The sequence below is a fragment of the Chlorocebus sabaeus genome, chromosome 17, assembly GCF_047675955.1.
Source record: "Chlorocebus sabaeus isolate Y175 chromosome 17, mChlSab1.0.hap1, whole genome shotgun sequence".
NCBI lineage: Eukaryota > Metazoa > Chordata > Mammalia > Primates > Cercopithecidae > Chlorocebus > Chlorocebus sabaeus.
Genome location: NC_132920.1, coordinates 53,050,358 through 53,076,160, shown reverse-complemented (window position 1 = coordinate 53,076,160; position 25,803 = coordinate 53,050,358). Strand labels below are relative to the sequence as shown.

The 25,803-nt window shown below is 42.7% G+C and overlaps 1 protein-coding gene and 1 pseudogene across 1 annotated transcript; both read left to right on the top strand.

Annotated features, from left to right (window-relative positions):
- Positions 1-458: 458 nt before the first annotated feature.
- Positions 459-536, top strand: LOC119626901 (small nucleolar RNA U3; annotated as a pseudogene).
- A 2,101-nt stretch (positions 537-2,637) lies between these two features.
- GCM1 (glial cells missing transcription factor 1) lies at positions 2,638-22,194 on the top strand. Its single transcript, XM_038006183.2, has 5 exons — positions 2,638-2,848; positions 14,908-15,160; positions 17,089-17,201; positions 18,235-18,363; positions 20,221-22,194. The coding sequence occupies exons 1-5, from the start codon at positions 2,774-2,776 to the stop codon at positions 20,959-20,961; spliced, it is 1,311 nt and encodes a 436-aa protein (XP_037862111.2). The 5' UTR covers positions 2,638-2,773; the 3' UTR covers positions 20,962-22,194.
- Positions 22,195-25,803: the final 3,609 nt, after the last annotated feature.

The following is a 25,803-nucleotide window of genomic DNA, read 5'->3' as shown; positions in this document are numbered from 1 at the left end:
TAATTTAAAAACAAAAGAATTATGTCTATATTGCCTAGGCTTTATAGCAATGTTTTTGATTTTTGAAAATATGAATCTTATTTCCCAAGGTTTTTAAAAAGTAGATCTATTCCAATTAGTTATAACAAAATTTGCAGCATCAGAGACGATATCGTTACTGTTCGGGGTAAGTACATGGAACTGCTGCTTGATATCTGCTTCTTCTATACCTGTTATTTAAGTCCTTTGAATTAGAATCAGTTTGCGGCAGCATTTCTTCAGTAACACAATGTTTGTTTCCTAAACATAGAATTTTACTTAAAATCCATGAGGATTTAGTCTTGAAAATCAACATTCAGTTGGGGAGCAGAAACTTCATGCTCTGCAACAACTAGGTTGTAGCTCAGTACGGGTATGTGGAACAGACAGGAAGAGACTCTGATTAGCTTGTCATTTAATGGTCAAGAATTTCATTTATAAAGACTATACTTTCAAGGATCATTTCTATAGTTTGTTACTAGAGAAATTTCCCTGGACATCTAGAGCACACACATAAAAGAAAAAAAAAAGAACTACTTATGTTCAGGTCAACAATCTTCTACATACATACACTTTCCCTTGGTAGAGTTCAGTGATTGACAAGTACTAGGATCATATAACACTAAATAACTAAAGAACAGGCCAGGCACGGTGGCTTATGCCTGTAATCCCAGCACTTTGGGAGATAGAGACGGGTGGATCCCCTGAGGAAAGGAGTTCAAGATCAGCCTTTTCGACATGGTGAAAACCTGTCTCTACTAAAAATACAAAAATTAGCTGGGTGTGATGGTGCGCGCCTGTAATCCCAGCTGCTTGGGAGGTGGAGGTAAGAGAATCGCTGGAACCCCAGAGGTGGAGGCTGCAGTGAGCTGAGATCGTGCCACTGTACTCCAGCCTGGGTGATAAAAATGAGACTCCATTTCAAAAAGTAAAACAAAAATGAAAACAATAAAAACTAAAGAACAGAGTTCATGGATCTTGCCAAAGCTTAGGCTATTAATCTGCCTTGCAGTTTGAGTTCACTATTAAATAGCTCCACATAACACCATTATGTCTCTTGTTTTATAAGAGTACCAATAAATGAAATGTTACACATGTGAACATGTTTCACTTCATAGCCTACTAACAAGTACCTTTCATCTGCAAAATTATTCATTTTTTTCCTCAGGGTAGAACATTTCAAATTTTCTTTCTTCTTTTTTTTCTTTGTACATCTCCTTTAGCCAATTATAGTTAGAAATTAGAGCAGTATTTCTCGTGAGGGAAGAAATGCTATTTGAACAAACTTTTACTTATTCGTTCATTTATTTACTTATTTTTTGAGACAAGGTCTCACTCTGTCACCCAGGCTGGCTTGCAGTGACACAATCTTGACTCACTGCAGCCTCAACCTCCTGGGCTCAGGTAATCCTCCCACCTCAGCCTCCCAAAGTAACTGGGACTACAGGCACGCAACACCATGCCCAGCTAGTGTTTTGTACTTCTTATACAAACAGGGTTTCTCCATGTTTCGCAGGCTGGTCTTGAACTCCTAGACTTAAGTGATCCATCTGTCTTGGCCTCCCAAAGTGTTGGGATTACAAGTTGCTAAAACCTAATGGGTAGAGAACAGGGATGCTGCCAAACAGTTTACAACATGCAAAAAGCTCCCAACAACAAAGAATTATCTGGTCCAAAATGTCAATAGTGCCAAGGTTAAGTGACCCTGTTTCAGATAAATCAGATATAAGCATGTTAGTTGATAATATTTGAAGATATATAGTGCACACAGGATTTATTGCAGAGACCAAAACTAATCTTTATGGTGATTTGGATTTTCAAATATATTTTTTTCTGGCCACGTGCAGGGGCTCACGCCTGTAATCCCGACACTTTGGGAGGCTGAGGTGGGTGGATCACTTGAGGTCAGGAGTTCGAGATCAGGCTGGCCAAGAGGGTGAAACCCCGTCTCTACTAAAAATACAAAAATCAGCTGTGTGTGGTGGCACATGCCTGTAATCCCAGCTACTAGGGAGGATGAGGCAGGAGAGTTGCTTGAACCCATGAGGCGGAGGTTGCAGTGAGCCGAGATCACACCATCGCACTCCAGCCTGGGTGAATAAGTGAGACTCCATCTCAAAAAAAAAAATATGTATATATATTTTTATTTATTTTATTATTTACTAATTATTTACTAATTTAGTAAAATAATTTTACCAATTTTACTAGTAAAAAATTTACTAGTAATAATTACTATTATTTACTAATTATTTATTAATTTACATTAGCTAATTTATGAAGGCATTTCTGTGGAAACAACTCCAAGCTAGTATCCTCCTGCCCTAGCAGAAAAAGGTCCTAGCCATTGTTTACAGATGACAACGGTCTCTGCTAAGGCCTTCACAACCTGGATCTTGCAATGAGAAAGCAAGCCCAAACCCAAGGGTGAAAGCAGTGATCACATGCTTGTAATTCCCGATGGCCAAGTTTTAAGTAAAATCACTAATGGCTCCTACGTTTTGTTTTTTATTAGTATGTTGGTACTTGCAAAAATGTCAGTGAAACAGGTTTTTCTGGCAGAGGAGCACTGATTTTTTTAAATCTCTTTAATGGCCAATACTAATATAATTTGGTTTTTAGCCCTAGAAAACAATCTCCTGGTCTAAGGTACTTGAGTGGGCCGATCCAGCTATATCAAGAACCTTTGAGAACAAAATTCTCAAGCACTTCTGAGGGGAGTCGAATAGGTGAAAACCTTGGCTGGCCTGACCTTATCATGGAACCTGATGACTTTGATTCTGAAGACAAAGAGATATTAAGCTGGGATATTAATGATGTGAAACTGCCACAGGTACGTACTTGCTATAAAAATCTGCCTTCAACATTGGGCTATGAAGTCTTGACTATTAACATGCGGAGACCTGGAAGGCAATTGGTGAGGGTTCGCTGGGTAAATTCCTCTCCCCCAGAGCTTCAGCTGGACAGCTGACTGAGGGCTTTTAAGAAGAGACGGCAAGACCTCTGATTGGAGTGGGTCTTTACTTACCAGACTCCCATACTTAGAGACTGATGCAAAGAAATTTCTACTTCCATTCTCTTTAAAAGTTGGCTTGACTCAGGTTGCCCTCACTTTGGCTAGATGGTATGATAAAACCCATGATAATTTATTTGGCCATAAATTGACTCTCTTTTATGCGCAAGTCCTCATACAACCTTATTTGCTGTAGTGATAGTTTTAACTCAGATTCATGTCTAACTGGAATGTGCTGGAATCCAGATGATATTGTTCTCTTGTGGAATACAGCATGCTCTTCTTCCTTTTTTCTTTTTCCTCTTCTTTCTTTCTTCCCTTTCCTTTGCCTTTCCTTGCCTTCTTGTCTTCTTCCTTTTTTCTTTCTTTCCTTCCTTCCTTGCTTTTCTTTTCTTTTCTTTCTTTCTCTACTTTTTCTTTTTCTTTTTCTTTTCTTTTTTTTTTTTTTGAGGCAGGGTCTGGCTCTGTCAACTAGATTGGAGTGCAGTAATGAGATCTCTGCTCACTACAGCCTCAGCTTCCCGAGTTCAAGTGATTCTCCCACCTCAACCTCCCAAGTAGCTGGGACCATAGGCGCATGCCAACACACCCGGCTAATTTTTGTATTTTTTGTAGAGATGGTGTTTTGCCGTGTTGCCCAGGCTGGTCTTGAACTCCTGGGCTCAAGTGATCTCCCTGCCTACCTGGGACCACAGGCACACCAAGCTAATTTTTGTATTTGTGTGTGTGTGTATGTAGAGACAGGGCTTCGCTGTGTTGCCCAGGCTGGTCCCGAACTCCTGGGCTCAAGCAATCCATTCGCTTCTGCCTCCCAAAGTGCTGGGGTTACAGGCGTAAACAGCCTGGCCTCTTCTCCTCCTATTTTGTAAATACCATACATGCACTAAAAATAGAGTGACTTCATTTCACATTTTCTTTGGCAACTGACTTTTTTTTTTTTTTTTTTTAAGATGGGATTTGCCTGGTCTCCCGAGCTGGAGTGCAGTGGTACCATCATAGCTCACTGCAGTTTCAATCTCCTGGGCTCAGGTGATCCTCCTGCGTCAGCCTCCTGAGAAGCTGAGACCACAGGCATGTGCCATCACTCCTGGCTAATTGAAAAAAAAAATGTTTTTTGAGAGGAGGGTTTCACAATGTTGCCCAGGTTGGTCTCAAACTACTGGCCTCGAACAACCCTTCTGTCTCAGCTTCTCAAGTAGCTGGAATTATAGGCATACATGACTTGTTTAATACTGATTTTCCATACGTATCATTGTTTACTTCCTTGTCTTCCTTTATTAACATTTAAGATATTTTCACTAGAACTTGTTTGAAAAGGTGACTAGACCAGTACCAAGTCATGAAAAAGTCAATCCCGTCTGCCTGATTCTGGGTGATAAGGAATCTGAGTTATCAGAAGCAGAGGAGAGGGAATAGAGATTCCCTTATCTTTGTAACTGATCCAGAATTTCTAACAAAGACTTCCTTTTGTTTCTCTTTATGCTTTTCCTTAACTTCCAACCTCACCCCCTCTACCCCTCCCACCACCCCCGACCTCACATCTATATCCTCTCTTGGTAGGTCTTGGGACAGAGCTGGAGAACAAAAGTGTGCCCCACTTTCCATCCATGGTTCTAGAAACCACAGTTGAATCATATGCAAATATCTGTTTTAGGGATTTGTGTTTGTTGTTGCTCTTAATTAGTATTATAATTATTGTCACTGTTGTGGGGATACTTTAAAGTAAACCTTAATTACTCTTGGCTCCAGGACCCATATTTTCACCTATTTCTAACTTCATGATTGCAACACCCAAATAGAAGTTGGACAGACACGAAATCAAGAGTTGAAGTAAACAGATACGTAGAAGACTTTTTACAGTGTCACATTCTATAGCAAGAGTTTTAGTGAGTTTGAGAGCCCCATGAAATGGTGGGTGACACTGTGTCTTAACAGGCATTTTTTTCTGGGACACAATTCCTCATCAGATCCACAAACAAGAGATGAAGACCTCTTTCCTATAGGGAAACCTGAGGCTCATAAAAGTTCATGTTCCAACATGAATTTCCAAAAATGAAAGTATTTGCAGCTACCTAGGACATTAAACTGAGAAATTTATAGCAAAAAATGCACATTTGGTTTTAGAAATGTATTTATAGTTCATTAAAAAGTACTAAGATTGCTCATGGAAATAGCTAAATGTCTTCCAATTTGTTAAATATGTCAGGGAAATGATTAAAAATGCAAATATTCCTTAGTATTTTCTGAGTAGAGAGAATACCATCCTCATCTGGGTTTATGCTAGCTTTATCATAGGACCAAGAAACACTTGAGCTCTTGGAAAGATTTCCAGGCATTAGATTTTATATTGTGTGAGCATATCTGGAGACAGAGGGGTATACTATGAAAAGCACAGGACTTGGAGACAAATGCCCTAGATTTGAATTCTAGCTCCACCCCCCTTTTTTTTTTTTTTTTTTTTTTTTTGGAGAGCCTTGAGTTGTTTACCTTTTCTGAAACTTCCTTTCCTCTCTGAAAATGAGGGGGTTGCGCCAAATGGTCTGGTATGTACCTATTAGTTCTAATAGTCTAGAATTCTAGAAATGTCAGCCTTGTGCCTAGCACAGTGCCTGACGTGTATGAAACAACAAATGTTGAATATGGAATTCGTTAATAAATGGCTCCATTGTTTAGAATCTGTGTGAGACTGGAGAAATTGATTTTCTTAAGTCTTAGCTACCTCCTGTAGAATGAAAATAGTAATTCTCCACATATCCTGCCTCAGTCTCTAAGATGTTTAGAATACTGTTCCCTAAATATATTCTGTAGAGTACAAGTTACATGGAATTTTAATAGGTACTGTGAAGAAAGAAAAAGAGCAATATGAGGTTCAACAAGGTTAAACAGATTTCTTGACTGCAGGCATGGAGTCTTTCTCACCATCCGGTACATTGGTGGTTCTCCCAAGGAGGCTGTGTTAGGCAGTGTTAACCCAACTTATTTTTGACCATGAAATGTTTTTCCTGAAGCCCTTCAGGGGTTGATGTTCCCCAGACTACATTTTTGGCATTTAACAAATGTGGTTTAAAGTATCAAATGTAATGGCTTATTATGATTATAAATTTCTCTAATTCCACTCTCTGTCCCATCGATCCAAATCATTTATAGTTTATATTTCATAATTTTATATTCTTGCCAGAATTATAAGTTATAAAACACATAGGAGAATTCCTTTTCTGTTTATCCTTTCACATGCTTCAAGTTTCAAGTTTCTCTTCCTTCCTTCCTTCCTTCCTTCCTTCCTTCCTTCCTTCCTTCCTTCCAGACAGAGTCTCGTTCTGTTGCCCAGGCTGGAATGCAGTGGCACAATCATAGCTCACCACAGCCTTGAACTCCCAGCTCAGGTGATTCTCCCAACCTAGCCTCTAGAATAGTGGGGACTAGAGGCGTGCACCACCATACCTGCTAATTATTTGTATTTTTAGTAGAGATGGGGTTTTGCCATGTTGCCCAGGCTGGTCTTGAACTCCGGGACTCAAGAGTTCTGTCCACCTCGGCCTCCCAAAATACTAAGATTACAGGCATGAACCATTGCACCCAGCCTTCAAGTTTCTTTTTTTTTTTTTTTTTGAGACGGAGTCTTGTTCTGTTGCCCAGGCTGGAGTGCAGTGGCGCTGTCTAGGCTCCCTGCAAGCTCCACCTCCCGGGTTCAGGCCATTCTCCTGCCTCAGCCTCACAAGTAGCTGGGACTACAGGCGCCTGACACCACGCCAGGCTAATTTTTTGTATTTTTAGTAGAGACAGGGTTTCACCATGTTAGCCAGGATGGTCTCGGTCTCCTGACCTCCTGATCCACCCGCCTCGGCCTCCCAAAGTGCTGGGATTACAGGCGTGAGCCACCGCGCCTGGCCCTTCAAGTTTCAAAATGATTACCAGTTGCATCTTCTGATCTGAGAAACTCCATGTGTCTTTAAATAGTTCAGATACATCAAGGTTTATGGGTTAATTTTGACAACGGTGAGCAGTAATGTCCTCACTAAGATATCAGACATTTTTGAGAAACTGAAATGTGGGAGACACTGCAGTAGGCTTAGGGATGCTGGGGTCATTAAGCTACGTTAACTTCCTTGGAAATGCTCATGATCTTCTGGGCTAGTGGAACAAGATTACTGCTTAAATAGAGAATCAATGCCTTGTAGAAAAATGCTAGAGGAGTTTGAAAGAAGGAGTGTGTAATCCAACATGACCCTGGCATGGGGAACAAGGCCAGAAGAGTTTGTGTAAGGTTAGAGAAAAAAAAAATTAGATCAATCATCTGTTACTTATGTCATTAACTACAGCAACAGTCTGAATTTAGGAAACATACTGGCCTGGACAACAGGAAAGAAACATAATGTAATGAGTTGCATTACTCTCTGCTTGATACTACACAAGCCATTTCCATATAACCATCCTGGCAGGGGCGTTGACTTTCAAGGTCCTTGTAGGGAACCAGGGTCTGAAGACTCAAATGTTCACATTTTAGAGAGTTATGCACAAGTGTTCAGCATGAAGATTTTGGGGACTACTGGTGGTTTGGAAGCAGGCCAGCCTAAGAGGACTCTGTTGTTTTACAGGTAGTAGAAAGCCGTTAATCTTGGGCTGGAAAGTGTCAAGATCAGATCCTAGGGCTTAGAAAGTCCTCAATTCTTCCAACTTCACTTGTCCTTAGTAAATCTTTCCTCTCTTGTATTTGTTTCCTGTGTGTTGCCTCCTTTATTTGTGTGTGTCTTTACAAATCCTCATTTCACTTTTTTCTGGCCATTCCTCTATTTTGATTCCGTTTCTCTTCAATATAACCTGTGGGAAACCAGCCCAGAAATGCAGGCACTTGACTTAAATCTTTTTTTTTTTTTTTTTTTTTTTTTCTTGGAGACAAGAGTCTCTCTTTTGCCTGGGCTGGAGTGTGGAGTGGTGTGATCTTGGCTCACTGCAACCTATCTGTCTCCCGGGTTCAAGCAATTCTCGTGCCTCAGCCTACCATGTAGCTGGGGCTACAGGCGCACACCACCACACCTGGCTAATTTTTATGTATATGTATTTTTTTAGTAGAGATGGGGTTTTACCATGTTGGCCAGACTGGTCTCGAGCTCCTGGCCTCAAGTGATCTGCCTGCCTCAGCCTCCTGAAGTGCTGGGATTACAGGTATGAGCCACTGTGCCCAGCCAGTTTAAACCATTATTGATAAAACTGTCTTTATTTCAAGCCAATTTGCTTTCCCTTCCTATTCCCCTTATATTACATTTGCACCTAGAAAGTTCAAATCTAATTGCTTTAAGGTTTGCTTGATCCAAGCAGCAAATGTCTGGTGTTGATTTAGTCTTGATTTAAAATGTGGATTACATGGTCCTGGAGAGTGTCACACTCTTATTAGTACTGATTGTAATACTTTAGAGAACTTTGAATCTCTATGAATTATTTTCTTCTGGTTGAAAATTGGGAAGAAATTCAGTTCCTTTTTCTCTTAATTAGTACCCATTTCACTAGTGAGAGGAGAGCACCCACTCTGTTTCAAATACCAGCCAGTTTCTCTCAGTTCAGGTTGTGCCAATAGCACTACAGCCAACAAACACCTTGGATCATTTTGTTCCTACACACTGAGCAGTTTGCAGATTAAACCCATGGCCAAAGCTACCCCAAGTCATTAACTCACAAAATTATAAGGTTTAAGAACTTTTTTTTTTTTTTGTAGAAAGAACATTCTCTAGTATAGAATAGTAAAGTCAACTGCAAAGGGGCCACAGTTCTGATTAGTTCATTCCTGGACTATGATTTTAGCCAGTTAAATCTGAGTACTACAACTGGCTTGTTCTGATTACATGTGGCCACATGGATTCACAGAGAGAGCTGAAATATTCATGTTTGCTTACAATTTTGGGCTTCTCTTTTGCAGAGACAAACTTCCTTTGTGGCATGCAGTGCAGTGGCATGATCTTGGCTCCCTGCAATCTCTGCCTCCCAGGTTCAAGCAATTCTTTTGCCTCAACCTCCTGAGTAGCTGGGATTACAGGCATGTGCCACCATGCCTGGCTAATTTTTGTATTTTTGATAGACAAATTTCCTTTGTCTCTGTCCTTGACCTCAAGGGTCATTTGAACTTCCCTGAGACAGCTCTACCTATATGGGTTCCCATGATCACTGAGGCCTCTGCAATTTGGACCAGAATTCTTCTGCCACTTTGTGCTTCTGGTGTGATGCAGATAGGAGCATTACTGCATCTACTGGTACCCTGCAGCAGGTCCCTTGCTTAGCTGGGTGGAGTGGAAAAGGGAAGCGAAAAGAGAATACAGACAGGGTTTGAACGCTGGGGTAACTTGGCCTAGTTTAGTGTTTTCAGAGTAAATAAGGAACTTTGTCCTGAGTCTTTTTTTTTTTTTTTTCAGATGGAGTCTCGCTCTGTCACCCAGGCTGGAGTGCAGTGGTGTGATCCCAGCTCACTGCAACCTCTGCCTCCTGGGTTCAAGCGATTCTCCTGCCTCAGCCTCCCGAGTAGCTGGGACTACAGGTGCCCGCCACCATGCCTGGCTAATTTTTTGTATTTTTAGTAGAGACGGGGTTTCACCGTGTTAGCCAGGATGCTCTTGATCTCCTGACCTTGTGATCCGCCCACCTCCACCTCCCAAAGTGCTGGGATTACAGGCCTGAGCCACTGCACCTGGCCTGTCCTGAGTCTTGATCTCTTGACTAAGAAATACTAGGATTAGTCTAAAGAGTGATCAGTAATTTTTTTTTTTGAGATGGGGGTCTTACTATCTTGCCTAGGATGGTCTTGAACTCCTGAGCTCAAGCAACCTTCTGCCTTAGCCTGCTAGGTAGACATTCCCCACCATGCCTGCCCTAAGGGGTAATTCTTGAACAAACACAGAAGCATTTTGTTGAATTAAATTTCTTTCCTTGGTAACACTTCAAGTTTTATTTCCAGTTGGCCCAGAAGAGATAAGTTCTTGAAAAGTTGTGTGTAAATCAAAACGTTGGTTGAAGGTTTTTTTTTCTGTTTTCCATAATATCTGATTTTTGTACCTCTATATAATTTGCTTTAAAGTATGTTTGTTTGCTATTCCTATTCTACTTGGAAACATTTATTTATAAGTAATGAATAAGCTATATAATTAATGAAAATCTGGAAGATAATTGCTTTATACAAGAGCAGACCATATTCCAAATGAAAATCAATTTCATAATATGATTGTATGATAACGTAGATATTTTTGATACTTTATTTCAGAATTTGTATTTTACTTTATTAGTTTTATATAACAATACTTAATTTCTTCAGGTACCCTCTTAAAACTTCAAGTAGTTGAATAAATTAGAATGAGGTGAGGATGAAGGGTGTTCTAGGAGTGCATAGAGCTACAAAGATTTTGATTGAGTTAGAGGATTAAATCCGTTAGTAAAAAATTATACCCAGAAGTCATCGAAATATCAGTTAACCCCCCAATGATGTTACCCAGGAGATTATAAAATATAAATTAGTTAAGTCTACCTGTTGGAAACCTTATAAATATTTCCTTTCAATTATAAACTTCTTAACTAAGAGGAAAAACAAAGAGTTACTCATGAAAAGTTAGAAATTAAAACAAACAAAGGATCTAAAAAGAAGAAAGTATTTTGTGGGGATTTGCTAAACATGAAGAAATGATTATTGTTTCTTATTAAATTTTACCTCTCTGAGGCCTTGGTTTAACAGGTTTCAGAAATCACAATCATCCATCTGACACTTGAGTTCCTTTGCATTATTGAGAGCTGGGCTTTCTCTTAATTTCAGTGTAAAAAGACATCAAAGACCCCACTAAATGTCCAGGTCAAAGACCAGGCATGAATAAATGGCCCAGAGACTAGCTTGATGTGAGTACATTTACTCCTAGTAATGTTCTCAGTCCGTACATTGTCCAAATTATTATTGCTTTTTTTTTTTTTTTTTTTGAGAAAAAGCACTCTGTCACCCAGGCTGGAGTGCAGTGGCATGATCTTGGCTCACTGCAATCTCTGCCTCCGAGGTTCAAGCAATTCTTTTGCCTCAACCTCCTGAGTAGCTGGGATTACAGGCATGCGCCACCATGCCTGGCTAATTTTTGTATTTTTCATAGAGATGGGGTTTCACCATGTTGGCCAGTCTGGTCTGGAACTCCTGGCTTCAAGTGATCCACCCACCTTGGCCTCCCAAAGTACTGGGATTACAGGGGCGAGTCACTGCACCTGGCTATTACTGCATTATTAATAGAACAGGAAAACTAACATACCAGTGGAGGGACTATCAGAAAAAAGCTTAAAGGATGGTAGAGACCAATTCTTCCTCTACAAGCAAGGAGTCTTTGCTTTAATCAGAACATCTGAGATGTTCTCACAAATACATTCCACTCCTTCTGGTTCATGAGGTCTATGGCTCTGGCCAACCTAAAGAGGCCACTTACCTTTAAAGCATGAAAATCTCAGCTTTCCTCTAAGTCTACCTTGCCCTCATCTCTGCTATCCTGACAACTGTGCTTTATGTTGGAATAATTCAAGTGCACCAGTAGTTTTTTACAGTTCAATATTAGAGGAAAGTACACTCAGAAAAAAAATCTATTTTTAGGGGAGACGGTCTCACTGTGTTGCCCAGGCTGGTCTTGAACTCCTGGGCTCAAGAGATTCTCCAGCCTTGGCCTCCCAAAGTGCTGGGATTACAGGTGTGAGCCACTATTCCTGGCCAAAAGTACACATTTTAATGTTTTAACCTACATTATTATTTCAAAAGGTAAGATACTCTATTATGCTTTCTATGGCATTTCTGTGACAGAAAACAAGAGAGCATTGTTTGCAGCTTTGGGTCAGAAAAAGGAAGGAAGGAAGGGAAGATAAGGTGGGTGGAGAGAGCAGGAGGCATGCTGCCTGGGGAGCTTCTCTGACCCCGGGCATTGAGTCTCAGCAAGCCCAAAATTACTAGGGAACTGGGGAGGAGAAGGGACAGTCTGGAAAATCAAATGGTCCAACCAGCATTCTGGCCTGGCCATCTGGTAATCTCTGCTGCAACTACCTAAAGGACCACAGGGAACTTCTCCAGATGTAACCCTCCTAGTATTTATGCCCTTCCCCCTCCCAAACTGCAGTAGTTACAGCACAGCACACAAAGGGCCAGCCACTGTCATGCCGTGAGAAGGAAGGTTGTGGAACAAGAGGTGTACCAATTAAGCTTTTATTTTATAGGGACTTGGACTCTTTTATTATTATTATTTTTTATTGAGACAGAGTTTCACTCTTGTTGCCCAAGCTGGAGTGCAATGGCACGATCTTGGCTCGCTGCAACCTCCACCTCCCAGATTCAAGTGATTCTCCTGCCTTGGACTCCCAAGAAGCAGGGATTACCGGCGCCCACCACCACACCTGGATAATTTTTTGTATTTTTAGTAGAGACGGGGTTTCACCATGTTGGGCAGGCTGGTCTCGAACTCCTGACCTCAGGTGATCCACCCATCTCAGCCTCCCAAAGTGCTAGGATTACAAGCATGAGCCACCGTGCCCAGCCGGGACTTGGACTCTTATCTTGCATTCGGCTTGGCAAGGTTTAAAGCATGAAGTGACCTCTACTGGGTCTTCTCTCTCCCGAAAGCCAGTGACTCTTAAAACTGCATTGACTGGCTGAGGGCAGTTCCAGATCTCATAAAATAACAGTTAATATTGAGGAGGAACCTGCTGCATGCGAGGCGCTGTTTTAAGTGCATCGTGTATGTTAATTCAGTAAGCCCTCAAAACCTCCCTCTGGGGACCCATGTTACCCCATTTTACAGAGCTGGAAACAGGCACTGAGGAGAAAATAACTTGCTTAAGACTCATACCCAGAAAGACAGTGTACCTCCAGAGTCCAAGCTTGCAGCCAGGAATCTCAGACTCTTTGTGAAGGGTCAGATAGTAAATACTGCAGTCTTTGTGGGCCATAGAGTCTCTGCTGCGGTGGTGTAAAAACATCCATAGGCAACACTTAAGTGAATGAACATAGATCAGTTTCTATAAAACTTTATTTACAAAAACAGGCAATGGGCAGGATTTGGCCTATGGGTCCTTGTTTGCTCACTGCAGCTCTTAACCACCAAATAGTACTACCCTGCATGTACCTAAAACCTCTCATTTATATTTCCTCAGACCACCTCAGGCCCTGTGACATTCCATTCAACAAGTATCATTATATGGAATCTATAGTTTACAACACATCTGCTCTTCACAGCACTTTTGTGAGGCAGGTTTAATCAATGTTCCAGTTTTAGAGAAGAGCAAAACAGGCTTTAAAGACAAAGTTACTTACCCAGAGTCTCAAGTTACAAAGTTCTTTGGCACGTTCTAAATTTGAATTCTAACTCAATAAATGCCCATCAATCCTGACACTTTTACTTTTTTCTTCTAAAATTTGTCTTTTTTTATATTGTGGGCTATGCTTTCTGGTTGGGAAAGCAAAGAAGAAGCAACCTAGTCTCTGCTTCTGGACCTTCTAGAATCTTCTATTTTGACCTTCTAGAACCTTCTAGATGAAAAATGTTCTTACACCATGCTAAGTCTCTGAAAGCCATAGGGCATGGACACAGCCTAAGTTTGACTGCTGACACTGCTTGCTGATTCTCATTCTAAGAACAAGGGAGGGTCTGTCAAATGCAGCATCTGTGCACCAATGTAGGGCCTAGGAATATGAGCCACAGCATCAGTGACTAACAATTATTTAAAGCTTACAGCATGCTAGGTGCTGTGCTAAGTATTTAATATATATAAAATCATATTTAATCTTCAGAACAACTCTTCAGGCAGGCAGGTCTCATCCCTATATTACAGATGCAGAAACAGAGGCACAGAGAGCAAAATAATGTGTGCTGTAAGGACTGAGTGTCCTGTGTCCCTGGCCTTTCTTAAATTATTATTTTATTTTGGTCAAAAACACAACTTAAAACTTACCATCTTAACCATGTTTAAGTGCATGGTACAGTCGTGGTAATTATATGTACACTGTTGTGCAAAGGAGCTCTAGAACCTTTTCATCTTGCAAATGGAAACTTTGTCCATTGAATGACAACTCTCCTTGTCTCTGATGTTTTAAAGGAGAGTTTAGTCAAATGTTCATACACAGGGCATAGCGCCAATCCCGGGCAATAACAGAGATGCTTTCAGTCAAAACAAGCTCTTTCTTACTCCCCATCATGTTCGAGGCACATGAGTGTAGGGTTAAAGATAAAGGAAGAAAATCTCTGGGGGAAAAGTGGCTCTTTGATCTCTCTGAACCAGGGCTTTTCATCCCTCCCACTGCTTATCTCTGGTGATATTGCATAAACCTGTGTGACTCCCAGCAAGGTAACCACAGCGTGGTATGAGACATTATCTCACTATCCCACCACAATGTTTTCCACAGTTTATTTTGAGTTTTTAGAGAAGGGGTCTTGCTACATTGCCCACGCTGGTCTTGAACGCCTGACCTCAAGTCATCCTCCCACCTCAGCCTCCTGAGTTGCTAGAACTACAGGCACACCCCACCACACAGGGCCCTGTTTTCCACTGTTATTGTGTCAGAGCATAGCATTACTTAACCTTCAAAAATTCGTACTGAGAAATGGTCATTACTTGTGTCACTGAGGGCTAGGGAAGTGTCAATCAGATGGAACTCACAGGGGCTACCATTTATTTTGATTCAGCGGCTGAATGCCTGACAGACATAGCACTCAGTTGCCATGTTGTGCTGGGCTCCCTGATCCCACTGTCAGAATTAAATGTAGGGAGGCTTTTGCCAAAAGTCTCTTGCCCAGCTCCTGAGTGCCAAAACATCCTTCCCATCTACTCCCTCCACAGTGGGTGACAGCTGTGTTTTCTAGCTTAAACTATAGTCGTATCTTTTGTGTTTCTATCAGAACGTGAAAAAGACTGACTGGTTCCAGGAGTGGCCAGATTCCTACGCCAAACACATCTACAGCTCGGAGGACAAGAATGCACAGCGGCACCTGAGCAGCTGGGCCATGCGCAACACCAACAACCACAACTCCCGCATCCTCAAGAAGTCCTGCCTGGGTGTGGTGGTGTGCGGCCGTGACTGCCTCGCAGAGGAGGGACGCAAGATCTACCTGAGACCTGCCATCTGTGACAAGGCCCGGCAGAAGCAGCAGCGTGAGTGGAGCTTGGTGGCAGCAGCAGAAAAGCTGGCATCCCTCAGGTGCCCCTACCGGATGGGTCACTATGTCCCAGCACCGCCCAAGGGCACAATGCTCACCCTGGAGTGTAGTGGCAGCCAAGGCTGTTCTGATATGGAGCATATGGAGGGGAACCAACCAGACCCCTTGTACTCCAGCAAGGACCCCCCGTATCTGCCATACCCAGAGAACCCACCATCAAAAATGCCCCCTTTGGTTAAGGCAGTGGACTGAAGTCTCCTGTTAAAGGGTAGATGGCAGGCGTGGTGGCTCACACCTGTAATCTCAGCACTTTGGGAGGCCAAGATGAGAGGATAAATTGAGCCCAGGTGTTCCAGACCAGCTGGGGCAACATAAGGAGACCCCAACCCATACAAAAAAATTTAAAAATTAGTCGGGTGTGGTTGCACATGCCTGTGGTCACAGCTACTCTGGAGGCTGAAGCATAAGGATTGCTTGAGCCTGGAAAGTCAAGGCTGCAGTGAACCATAATGGAGCCATTGCACTCCAGGCCGAGCAACAGAGTGAGATCCTGTCTCCAAAAAAAAAGGAAAAATGGCCGGGCACCGTGGCTCATGCCTACAATCCTAGCACTTTGGGAGGCCGAGGTAGGCAGATCACCTGAGGTCAGGAGTTCGAGACCAGCCTGGCCAACAAGGCGGAACCCCATCTCTACTAAACACACACACACACAAATTTGCCGGGTGTGGTGGTGTGTACCTGTAATCCCAGCTACTCGGGAGGCTGAGGCAGGAGAATCGCTCGAACCCAGAAGGCAGAGGTTGCAGAGAGCCAAGGTTGTACCACTTGCACTCCAGCCTGGGTGACAGACTCCATCCAAAAATAAAAGGAAAAATGTATCACTGAAGGGTTTTGTTAATTCATCAATGACCCATGTAAAATTTAGAAGAAAGTAGTTTATTGGACTTGCCACTGGACCTCTTGTGGGTCCCTAAGTGATCTCAATGTGTGCATTAATGTGGAATGGCAGCTGTGAAAGCTTAGACTCAATTCCATTCATTTAGGTTCACATCATAATCACGTGCTGAGATATTTGTTCATTTTCTTAGACACGTTCACTGGATTATGAAATAGATACATTCAGCATGCCCTGCACCTCGCCCACTTCAAACCTCAAGTTACCTTATATTTTTCCCAGTAGTTTGTCTTCCAAACTTGCTCTTAGATCAGGACCTGGCATCAGTCATTTACACCTCAGTGAAAATGTAGTAGCTGCACTCACTCTCCCATGTAGCTTGGCCCCTTGACCCTTAGTTCTAATTGTGAGTTGAAAGAACTTCTCTTTTTTATTTTTTGAGACAGAGTCTCGCTCTGTCACCCAGGCTGGAGTGCAGTGGCGCGATCTCAGCTCACTGCCACCTCCACCTCCCAGGTTCAAGCAATTCTCCTGCCTCAGCCTCCCGAGTAGCTGGGACTACAGTTGTGCACCACCACGGCTGGCTAATTTTTGTATTTTTAGTAGAGACGGGATTTCACCATATTGGCCAGGCTAGTCTCGAGCTTCTGGCCTCAAGTGGATCCTCCTGCCTTGGCCTCCCGAAGTGCTGGGGTTACGAGTGTGAGCCACCGTGCCTGGTCAAAATTTCAAATATCACTAAATAAGTAGGGAGGGATTTTCTGCTCAGAAGAGCTCCTCCCTGACCTGTGAAATATCCTACTTGGTAGGCAACCACTTCCCCTATGCATATGTGAGACCCATCTGGGCCATTTTGGTGGCCAGGCTTCTGAGGGTCAGGGGTAATATCTAGTGGATGGGAGCTCATAAGACTGTGCCCAGATTTATCCTCTGCCATCCTGCTGTCAGGGCTAAAATCTTCAAGGCTGCCCAGGAGTCAACCGACATGGTTCTGCCAGGTGTAGTCATTTTCCTCTGCTCTTTTGTAGGGAAACGCTGTCCCAACTGTGACGGGCCTCTGAAGCTCATCCCTTGCCGAGGTCATGGGGGCTTCCCGGTCACCAACTTCTGGAGGCACGACGGACGCTTTATATTTTTCCAGGTTGGATTTTTGAGTTAGTTACGTGAGAGTTTCGTTACTGAGGAGTTTCACCAGAGGCTAGAGATACACTGGTGAATGAGATCCTGCACCATCCCCGAGGGCTCACACTGAGAGAGCAAGCTTGTCTGTCCCCTGCACTTCTAATAGATGTTTGAAGTGCTGGGGAGCTCTAGAAGGGGAGCTGGCTGTCTCTGCTTCCACTCCTCAGGAGAAGTGGCAGCTAATCTAGTCACACTGAGGTTAGCACAGTGCTTCTAAGCATGCCACATGCCACTGGTAGCCTTCAGCAAATCTGAGTTCGAACACCAGCTCTGACTTTTTACTTGCTCTGTAAACCCGAGCAGGTGTCTTTCCTCTTCCACGTCCCGGTTTTCTGTAGAATGTGTAAGAGTACTAATGGGGCAGTGGCACCAACAGGGGTGAAGAATGGACCCTGACTCAGACTGCCTGGGTTTGAATTAGTGGGATGCTGGTAAACCAGCTCTCCAAAAAGAAAATGTCCTGATTTGTAGCATTTGCCAGCTTCGGCAATGGAAATATTCCCACGGTGGCTGATTTCAAGCCTGCAGTCATTTTTAACAATCAGCCTAGAAAATTCCTGAATGTTTAACTTTGGCCAGCTCCAGGTAGGGGAATCCTATCTCCCTCACTTCTAGAGGAGGTTACCCAGCTGGCATAATCACTCCATGCCTCAGTTTCCTGTTCTGTAAACTGGGGGTGATAATAATAGTATGTACCTCAAGGGTTGTGCTGAAGACGAAATGAGATATAGGGCGCACAGGGTGTTTATTAGTGTCCGGCATATACCACAGGAAGCATTTAATAAGTGTTACTTAGCACTGTGATTATAGCTTTGCTGGGTGGGTGAGAGGCAGGCAAGCAGGAGCATGGTGGGCTTGGGAGCGTCTTCAGAGGTTCATCCAGTCTTGTTACCATAGGAGACTGCAACACCACTCCGGGGGCAGGACACAGAGTGAAGCACAGTCTAGTTAGTGTTATATCGTTTCTTTTCTACTTCCTTGTCTCATTTCAGTCAAAGGGAGAGCATGATCATCCAAAACCAGAAACCAAGTTGGAAGCGGAGGCAAGAAGAGCCATGAAGAAAGTGCATACAGCACCTTCCTCCGTCTCCTTGAGCCTGAAGGGGGGCACAGAGACCAGGGTAATCCTTCATTATGTATGTTCAACACATGCAGTACCTTGCCACGCCTGTGCTGGGAGCGGTTTCCTGGGTCCCTTGCTGACACAGGAAAAGCCAGAAATCATGGATTATCAGGCTCATCTGCAAACAAACATGTGCCAAAGAAATTAAATCTGAGGCTTTACTCTTACTTTCTACCATCTTTGTAGCATGCTCTGAGCCATAAAGTCCATGTAGTTGGGGAATCATCTTCCCTACTACAATTACAAAGAGAAACTTGAATTAGCACTAAACTTATATTTGACAAGAACCAAAAACAATTGAAACGATCTCCACAAAATAGTAACCTCATGCATTTCACCGCCCGCCCCCTCCCCGCCCTCCTGAATTTCCATACATCCCCAAACAGATTGTATTCTTAGCATATTCTATCAAGATGAAATAAGCAAGCAGTTTCCGAAAATGATGGCTGTCCTAGGGTGGCAATAGTGGAGTGGATGCTCTTCCCCACAGACAAACTGTGATGTGAAGTCCACTTCTTTATGGGCAGCAGTGCATAGGTTTTCTTGCATTTGTCTGTTTAATATTGATAGTAGTTCCCATACTTTTTCTACTGTTCAAAGTTGCACATGTCTTTTTGGGAGAACAGAGATGGAGCTGGTCCATCCCTAGAGGCTCTAAATGTACTTTATTTAAACAAAAATTGTAATGTGGGTCTGTTGTAGGGAAATGCAAGCCCCCCCAAACCCAAATGGCTATTTCCTCATCCTTTCTCCCAGCCATGGGACAAGTCAAGTGGCATTTCAGTCTCTCATCCAATCTACCTGGTCACAGCCCTTTTTCTCTACCCCCTAAAAGTATCCTCTTAACAGCAAGTACTTTTACCTAAACAAGAGCATAACTTAATTCTCAACCAGATCCTTTTTTAAAATAATTAACTAAAGAATAATATACTTCTTCCATTTAGAAAAATAAATGAATGTACCACTCATGTTCTAGAGGTCTGATTTATGGTTCAACAAAATTCCCATGAATTCACAGAAAAATCTCTTGAGGAAAGGAAAAAGAAAAAAACAACAGCAACCATGGTCTCTCACACTCCAACCAGCACTAAGAAACAGAAAAGTCAAGGGAGGAAATGATGAGAGCGAGAGACTCCTGAGAGTTATGCTGAGTATAATATAAATCTTTGAAGTTATACTTTGATATTTTGTGAATAGTTCCTTATAAGTCTCTCAAAAAGGCAATTAGAGGCCAGGCGCTGTGGCTTATGCCTGTAATCCGAGCACTTTGGGAGGCCAAGGCGGGCGGCTCACTTGAGGTCAGGAGTTCGAGACCAGCCTGGCCAACATGGTGAAACCCCATCTCTACCGAAAATACAAAAATTAGCTGGGCGTGGTAGCAGGCGCCTGTAATCCCTGCTATTGGGAGGCTGAGATATGAGAATCGCTTGAACCCAGGAGGTGGAGGTTGCAGTGAGCTGAGATCGCACCACTGCACTCCAGCCTGGCTGGGCAACAGAGCGAGACTCCATCTCAAAAAAAAAAAAAAAAAAAAAAAAAAAAAGGGCAATTAGGGTATCAGATTTGTGTTTGAGTGTGAGACATCCTAAACACACTCATGTCTCCACAGAATGTAGGGAAATGTGGCTCTTACTGGTTAGTAAGTTTTACCACGGAAACAGGCAGCCTTTGCCTTTTTCAATGTGTCGTGGTTGTGGTCAAGCTGCTGCATGTGTTTCTGCGTCAAGTATTAATGTGTAAGGAATGAGGAAAATCTGACGGAGCTCTTATTTGTACAGAGTAACTCATGGATGCCTATGGTAGTGGTTTGGATTTGCTTAACTTATTAACACGAGCATTTCACTTTCCTTTCCAGTCTCTTCCAGGTGAAACACAAAGTCAGGGGAGTTTACCTTTAACTTGGTCTTTCCAGGAAGGCGTCCAACTGCCTGGTAGTTACAGTGGACATTTAATAGCTAACACGCCTCAGCAGAACTCACTAAATGATTGCTTTTCCTTCTCCAAGAGTTATGGTCTGGGAGGAATCACAGATCTGACTGACCAGACTTCCACTGTGGACCCCACGAAGCTCTATGAAAAGCGTAAATTGTCCAGTAGCAGAACCTACAGTAGTGGAGACCTGCTTCCTCCTTCTGCCTCCGGAGTCTACTCTGATCACGGCGATCTGCAGACGTGGAGTAAAAATGCTGCTTTGGGGAGAAATCATCTTAATGACAACTGTTATTCCAATTATCCTTTTCCTCTGACCAGCTGGCCTTGCAGCTTCTCTCCTTCCCAAAACTCTTCAGAACCCTTTTACCAGCAGATTCCACTGGAGCCACCTGCAGCCAAAACTGGCTGTCCCCCATTATGGCCAAATCCAGGGGGGAACCTTTATGAAGAGAAAGTACATGTGGATTTTAACAGCTACGTCCAGTCCCCTGCATACCATTCACCTCAGGAAGACCCCTTTCTCTTCACCTACGCCTCTCATCCTCATCAGCAATATTCACTGCCAAGCAAGAGCAGCAAATGGGATTTTGAGGAAGAAATGACATACTTGGGTTTGGATCACTGCAACAGTGAGATGCTTCTGAACCTGTGTCCTTTGAGATGACCCGAATCTTTCACTATGTGCACCTCCGCCCCTCAAAAATGGGGAAGGGCTGAAAGAATTTCCGTAGGAAATAATTTTTAAAACATAACCATAGATAAATGAGAATCACAATAAGCAGTAGACAAGGCTTTTTTCCTTTTCTTTTTCTTTCTTTCTTTCTTTTTTTTTTTTTTTTTTTTTTGAGACAGAGTCTCACTCTTTTGCCCAGGCTGGAATTCAGTGGTGCAATCTCGGCTCACTGCAACCTCTGCCTCCCGGGTTCGAGTGATTCTCCTGCCTCAGCCTCCCGAGTAACTGGGGTTATGGTGCCTGCCACTGCGCCCAGCTAATTTTTCTATTTTTAGTAGAGACAGGGTTTCACCATGTTGGCCAGGCTGCTCTTGAACTCCTGATCTCAAGTGATCCGCCCACCTCAGCATCCCAAAGTGCTGGGATTACAGGCATGAACCACTGCGCCTGGCTGACAAGGCTTTTTTTTTCATATGAGTAATTTTTTTGGCTCCTTCTCCTCCACTCTAGTACTTCCACCCTCAGTAAGGAATGGAAACCTGTCTCGTCTGGGATGTGAAATGCCCTCTGCTTTTTCCCCCACATTGTTTGGGGCTCCCAGCACCTCAGCCACATTGCATGCTGGATTTTCATTGTCATTGTTGCAAATGAAACGGAGCAGACATTTGACATGCCCACCTATGCAGGACCTGATCTATGCCTTCCTGGGAACTGAGAATGAAGAAACAGAAGTAGATGGTAGAAGAACTGCCTAAGGTGTGAAAAGCTGAAGATTCTACCACTGAAGTACTGAATATGTTATCTAGTTATGAGATTAGTGTGTGAAATACATGTTTTCTAGATGATTTCTAAGACTTGTGATGACAAGGAACCTGACCTAACCCCATTATTCATAAAGACAAAGAACAGCAATGTTAAATTGCCATACGAAGAGAAATACTAGTGATGTGCATGGTCTCCTTGCCTCTCACTGACTTCCCCTTGCACAGGGGCTTCTGTTTTGTCCCATTTATTATTTCTGGCACCTATATGAATGTGGGGTTTGTAATAGGTGAGAAATATTTGCTTAGAGAAGCTCTTGGGCAATTAGCCTGGCAGTGATTGGCCGGCCATGTTTGAATGCCAGTTTCTCTTCTTTGCTGAAGTACTTTATAATAAATAAAAGTAAGCCTAGACACAAAATCTGGAGAGAACCATGCAATAAACAAGTATTTTTAAAATAAATGATTCCTTCTCCTTTATTAGAATAGTAACAGATGGACATGATACAAAATTCAAAAGTGAAAAAGAAGTCTCCTATTTCTAGTCTCCTCTCTGTAGCACTGACAAGTTTCTTGTCTATTATTCCAGATATTAGAGATGTTCTCTGCATATATATAATTATATGTAATGTATATGAAATACATTACATAAAATACATACACATAAAATATGTTTTTATATATATATGAGAGAGAGACGACATAAGTGGTATCATATCAGATTCATTTCTAACATGGTTTTTGTCGTTTTAGGACCCAATTTGAGCATTAGGTTCTTATAAGCATATAGGATCACAACTGCTTCATTTTTAATAGTGCATTATGCATTACATGACTATTATAATTAAACAGTCCCTATTGATAAACATTTAGATTTGTTCAAATCTTCTAAATTCCTTTGTTTAAGTGGCAAGACTATATATAAAACTTCTATATTGGCCAGGCATGGTGGCTCACACGTGTAACCCAGCACTTTGGGAGGCCAAGGTGGGTGGATCACTTGAGCCCAGGAGTTCAAGACCAGCCTGGGCAACATAGCGGGACCCCGTCTCTACAAAAAATTAAAAATTAGCTGGGTGTCATCATGCATACCTGTAGTCTCAGCTACTTGGGAGGTGGGAGGATCACTTGAGTCAGGGAGGTCGATGCTTATCAAATCAGTGAGCCATGATTGTGCCACTGTATTCCAGCCTGGATGACAGAGTCTCAATCAATCAATCAATCGACAAAAACCTTATATATTCAGTTTAGCAGAATTGTAAAGCGAATACTTTTGTAAACACTATCTGGACCAAGAAATAGGATCTACTGGCACTGCAGATGTTCCCCTTATTGTGGATTTCAGTCCCACCCACTGTTGATCACAACCCTCTTCCTGTATCCCAAAAGTGATCACTAGACTGGCTGTTTACATTTTTACTACCTTTGTATGTATTACTAAACTATAGTTTGGTTTGGTCTTTTTGGGGAGCCTAAGAAATAGAATCATATGGTATACTTTAAAGAATTAATTGAAGTATAATGTGCATATAGAAGAGTCCACAGGTCATAGCATAGAGCTCAATTGTTGTAAGAACACACCAGTCTAGCCATCATCTAGTTAGTGTACATTTTTTTATGATCTTGCCTTTTCTGGTCAACACTGTATCCATAAGAGGTTAGCTGTAATTTGTTATTTTCATTGCTATAATACATTTCTTTATTCTCACCCAAAATGAAATGAAAGAGCTAAGGAAACAGTAACTGTCTGAAGGAAACTTTAGCTCCTGTTGGTCCAAGGCTTTCTGGGTATTGCAAACATTTTGCCTCCACCAGACTAGGCATCCTGTTATTCCAAACCTATTCTCATTTTCAAAAACTAATCTTGGCCAGGCATGATTGCTCATGCCTGTAATTCCAGCACCTTGGGAGGCCGAGGTGTGAGAATCGTTTGAGCCTAGGAGTTTGAGACCAGCCTGGGTAACATAGCAAGACTCTAAAAAATATTTTTAAAATTAGCTGGGCATGGTGGTGTGCACTTATAGTCCCAGCTACTCGGGAGGCTGAAGCAAGAGGATTGCTTTAGCCCAGGAGGTCGAGGCTGCAGTGAGCCGTGATTGTGCCACTGCATTCCAGTCTGCGCGACAGAGCCAGATTCTGTCTCAAAAATAAATAAACAAAATCCAAAAACTATTCTATTGATATTTATCAAAGTGAGAACATACACGTAGCTCAAAGGTCAGCTAGCATCACAAAGCTTACTATGAACAACAGCTGTCTCTGCTCCCAAGTCCTATTCCCAACCCTCCAAGAGGTTTCCACTTTTTAACTCCTTGAGTTATTTCTAGTACTTACTTCTGTATTATTAGAGAATGTGCTTACACGTCTTTTAGTTTTGTATGTCTATTGTTTTCTGACTATAGGATTTAGGACATATGCACCACTCCCTGCCTAGATCATGCATTCTTCCAGCAAATTACAAAGATCAGTTGTATTGAAAAACAGTTTACGTACAATAAAACTCAACTCGGCCAGCATGGTGGCTCACGCCTGTAATCCCAGCACTTTGGGAGGCTGAGGCAGGTGGATCACCTGAGGTTGGCAGCTCAAGACCAGCCTGACCAACATGGAGAAACCCTGTCTCTACTAAAAATACAAAATTAGCCGGGCGTGGTGGTACATGCCTGTAATCCCAGCTAATCAGGAGGCTGAGGCAGGAGAATCGCTTGAACCCCGGAGGTGGAGGTTCAATCTTGCGGTGAGCCGAGATTGTGCCATTGCACTCCAGCCTGGGCAACAAGAGCGAAACTATCTCAAAACAAAAAAACAACAAAAAAAACTCAACTCATTTTACAGAGTTTTGAACACTGTACATGTGGTCATTGTATACAGTGAAACCTCACCAAAATCAAGATATGGCCATTCCCCTGAAAAGTCCTACTGTGCCTTTCGCAGTTAATTCCCTCTGGGATCCCCAGCCCCCAGCAACTCCTGGAGCCTTTTATCTCTGAACAAGTGTGGGCAGGCTGCTCTCTGATCCTGCTGCTCCTTCATCTTTGGGCTTACTTTCCTCTCCTCTCGATTGGGTTCGTGTCTTTCTCATCCTGGGTGTATTCCATCATTTTGGTAGCGCACACACCCCACTAGTTCTCTAAGAAAAGTTGCATGGGAGATACATTTTTGAAGCACTTGAATGTCTGGAAATGTCTTAATCATATACTTGGTTTTTGTTTTTGTTCTTTTACTTGATACAGAGTTTACCTGAGATTAGACGTGCAGGTTGAAAGTAGTTTTCATTCAAAATGGCCGGGTGTGGTGGCTCATGCCTGTAATCCCAGCACTTTGGGAGGGCAAGGTGGGTGGATCACCTGAGGCCAGGAGTTCGAGACCAGCCTGGCCAACATGGTGAAACCCCATCTCTACTAAAAATACACAAAAAAATTAGCCGGGTGTAGTGGCACATGCTTGTAGGCCCAGCTACGGGGGAGGCTGAGGCGAGAGAATTGCTTGAACCTGGGAGGCGGAGGTTGCAGTGAGCCGAGATTGCTCCATTGCACTCAAGCCTGGGGGACAAGGCAAAACTCTGTCTCAAAAAAAAAAAAAAAAAAAAAGCCGGACATGGTGGCTCATGCCTGCCTGTAATCCCAGTACTTTGGGAGGCCGAGGCAGGCGAATCACAAGGTCGGGAGTTCAAGACCAGCCTGGCCAATATGGTCAAACACCGTCTCTACTAAAAATAATAAAAAAAAAAATAAGCTGGGTGTGGTGGCCCATGCCTGTAGTCCCAGCTACTCGGGAGGCTGAGGCAGAAGAATTGCTTGAACCCAGGAGGCAGAGGTTGCAGTGAGCTGAGATCGTGCCACTGCACTCCAGCCTGGGCAACAGAGCGAGACTCCTTCTCAAAAAAAAAAAAAAAAAATCATTCAAAAATCTGAAGTTACTGCTCCACTGTCCTCTAGTATTCAGAGCTGCTGTTGAGAAATCTGGATATCATTTAGATTTCTGGTCCTTTGAACATGGCCTAATTTTTCTTTCTAGGAGCTTTCAGATAGTTTTATTATTTCTTGTTACTTGAAATTTCATGACAATAAGG

What these genes read in the sequence shown, in the direction of transcription:
- GCM1 (XM_038006183.2), top strand. Translation starts at nt 2,774, where the DNA reads ATGGAACCTGATGACTTTGATTCTGAAGACAAAGAGATATTAAGCTGG. An exon ending in GACGCTTTATATTTTTCCAG is followed by an intron (nt 17,202 to 18,234) that starts GTTGGATTTTTG and finishes GTCTCATTTCAG; the next exon opens with TCAAAGGGAGAGCATGATCA. An exon ending in AGGGGGGCACAGAGACCAGG is followed by an intron (nt 18,364 to 20,220) that starts GTAATCCTTCAT and finishes TTTCCTTTCCAG; the next exon opens with TCTCTTCCAGGTGAAACACA.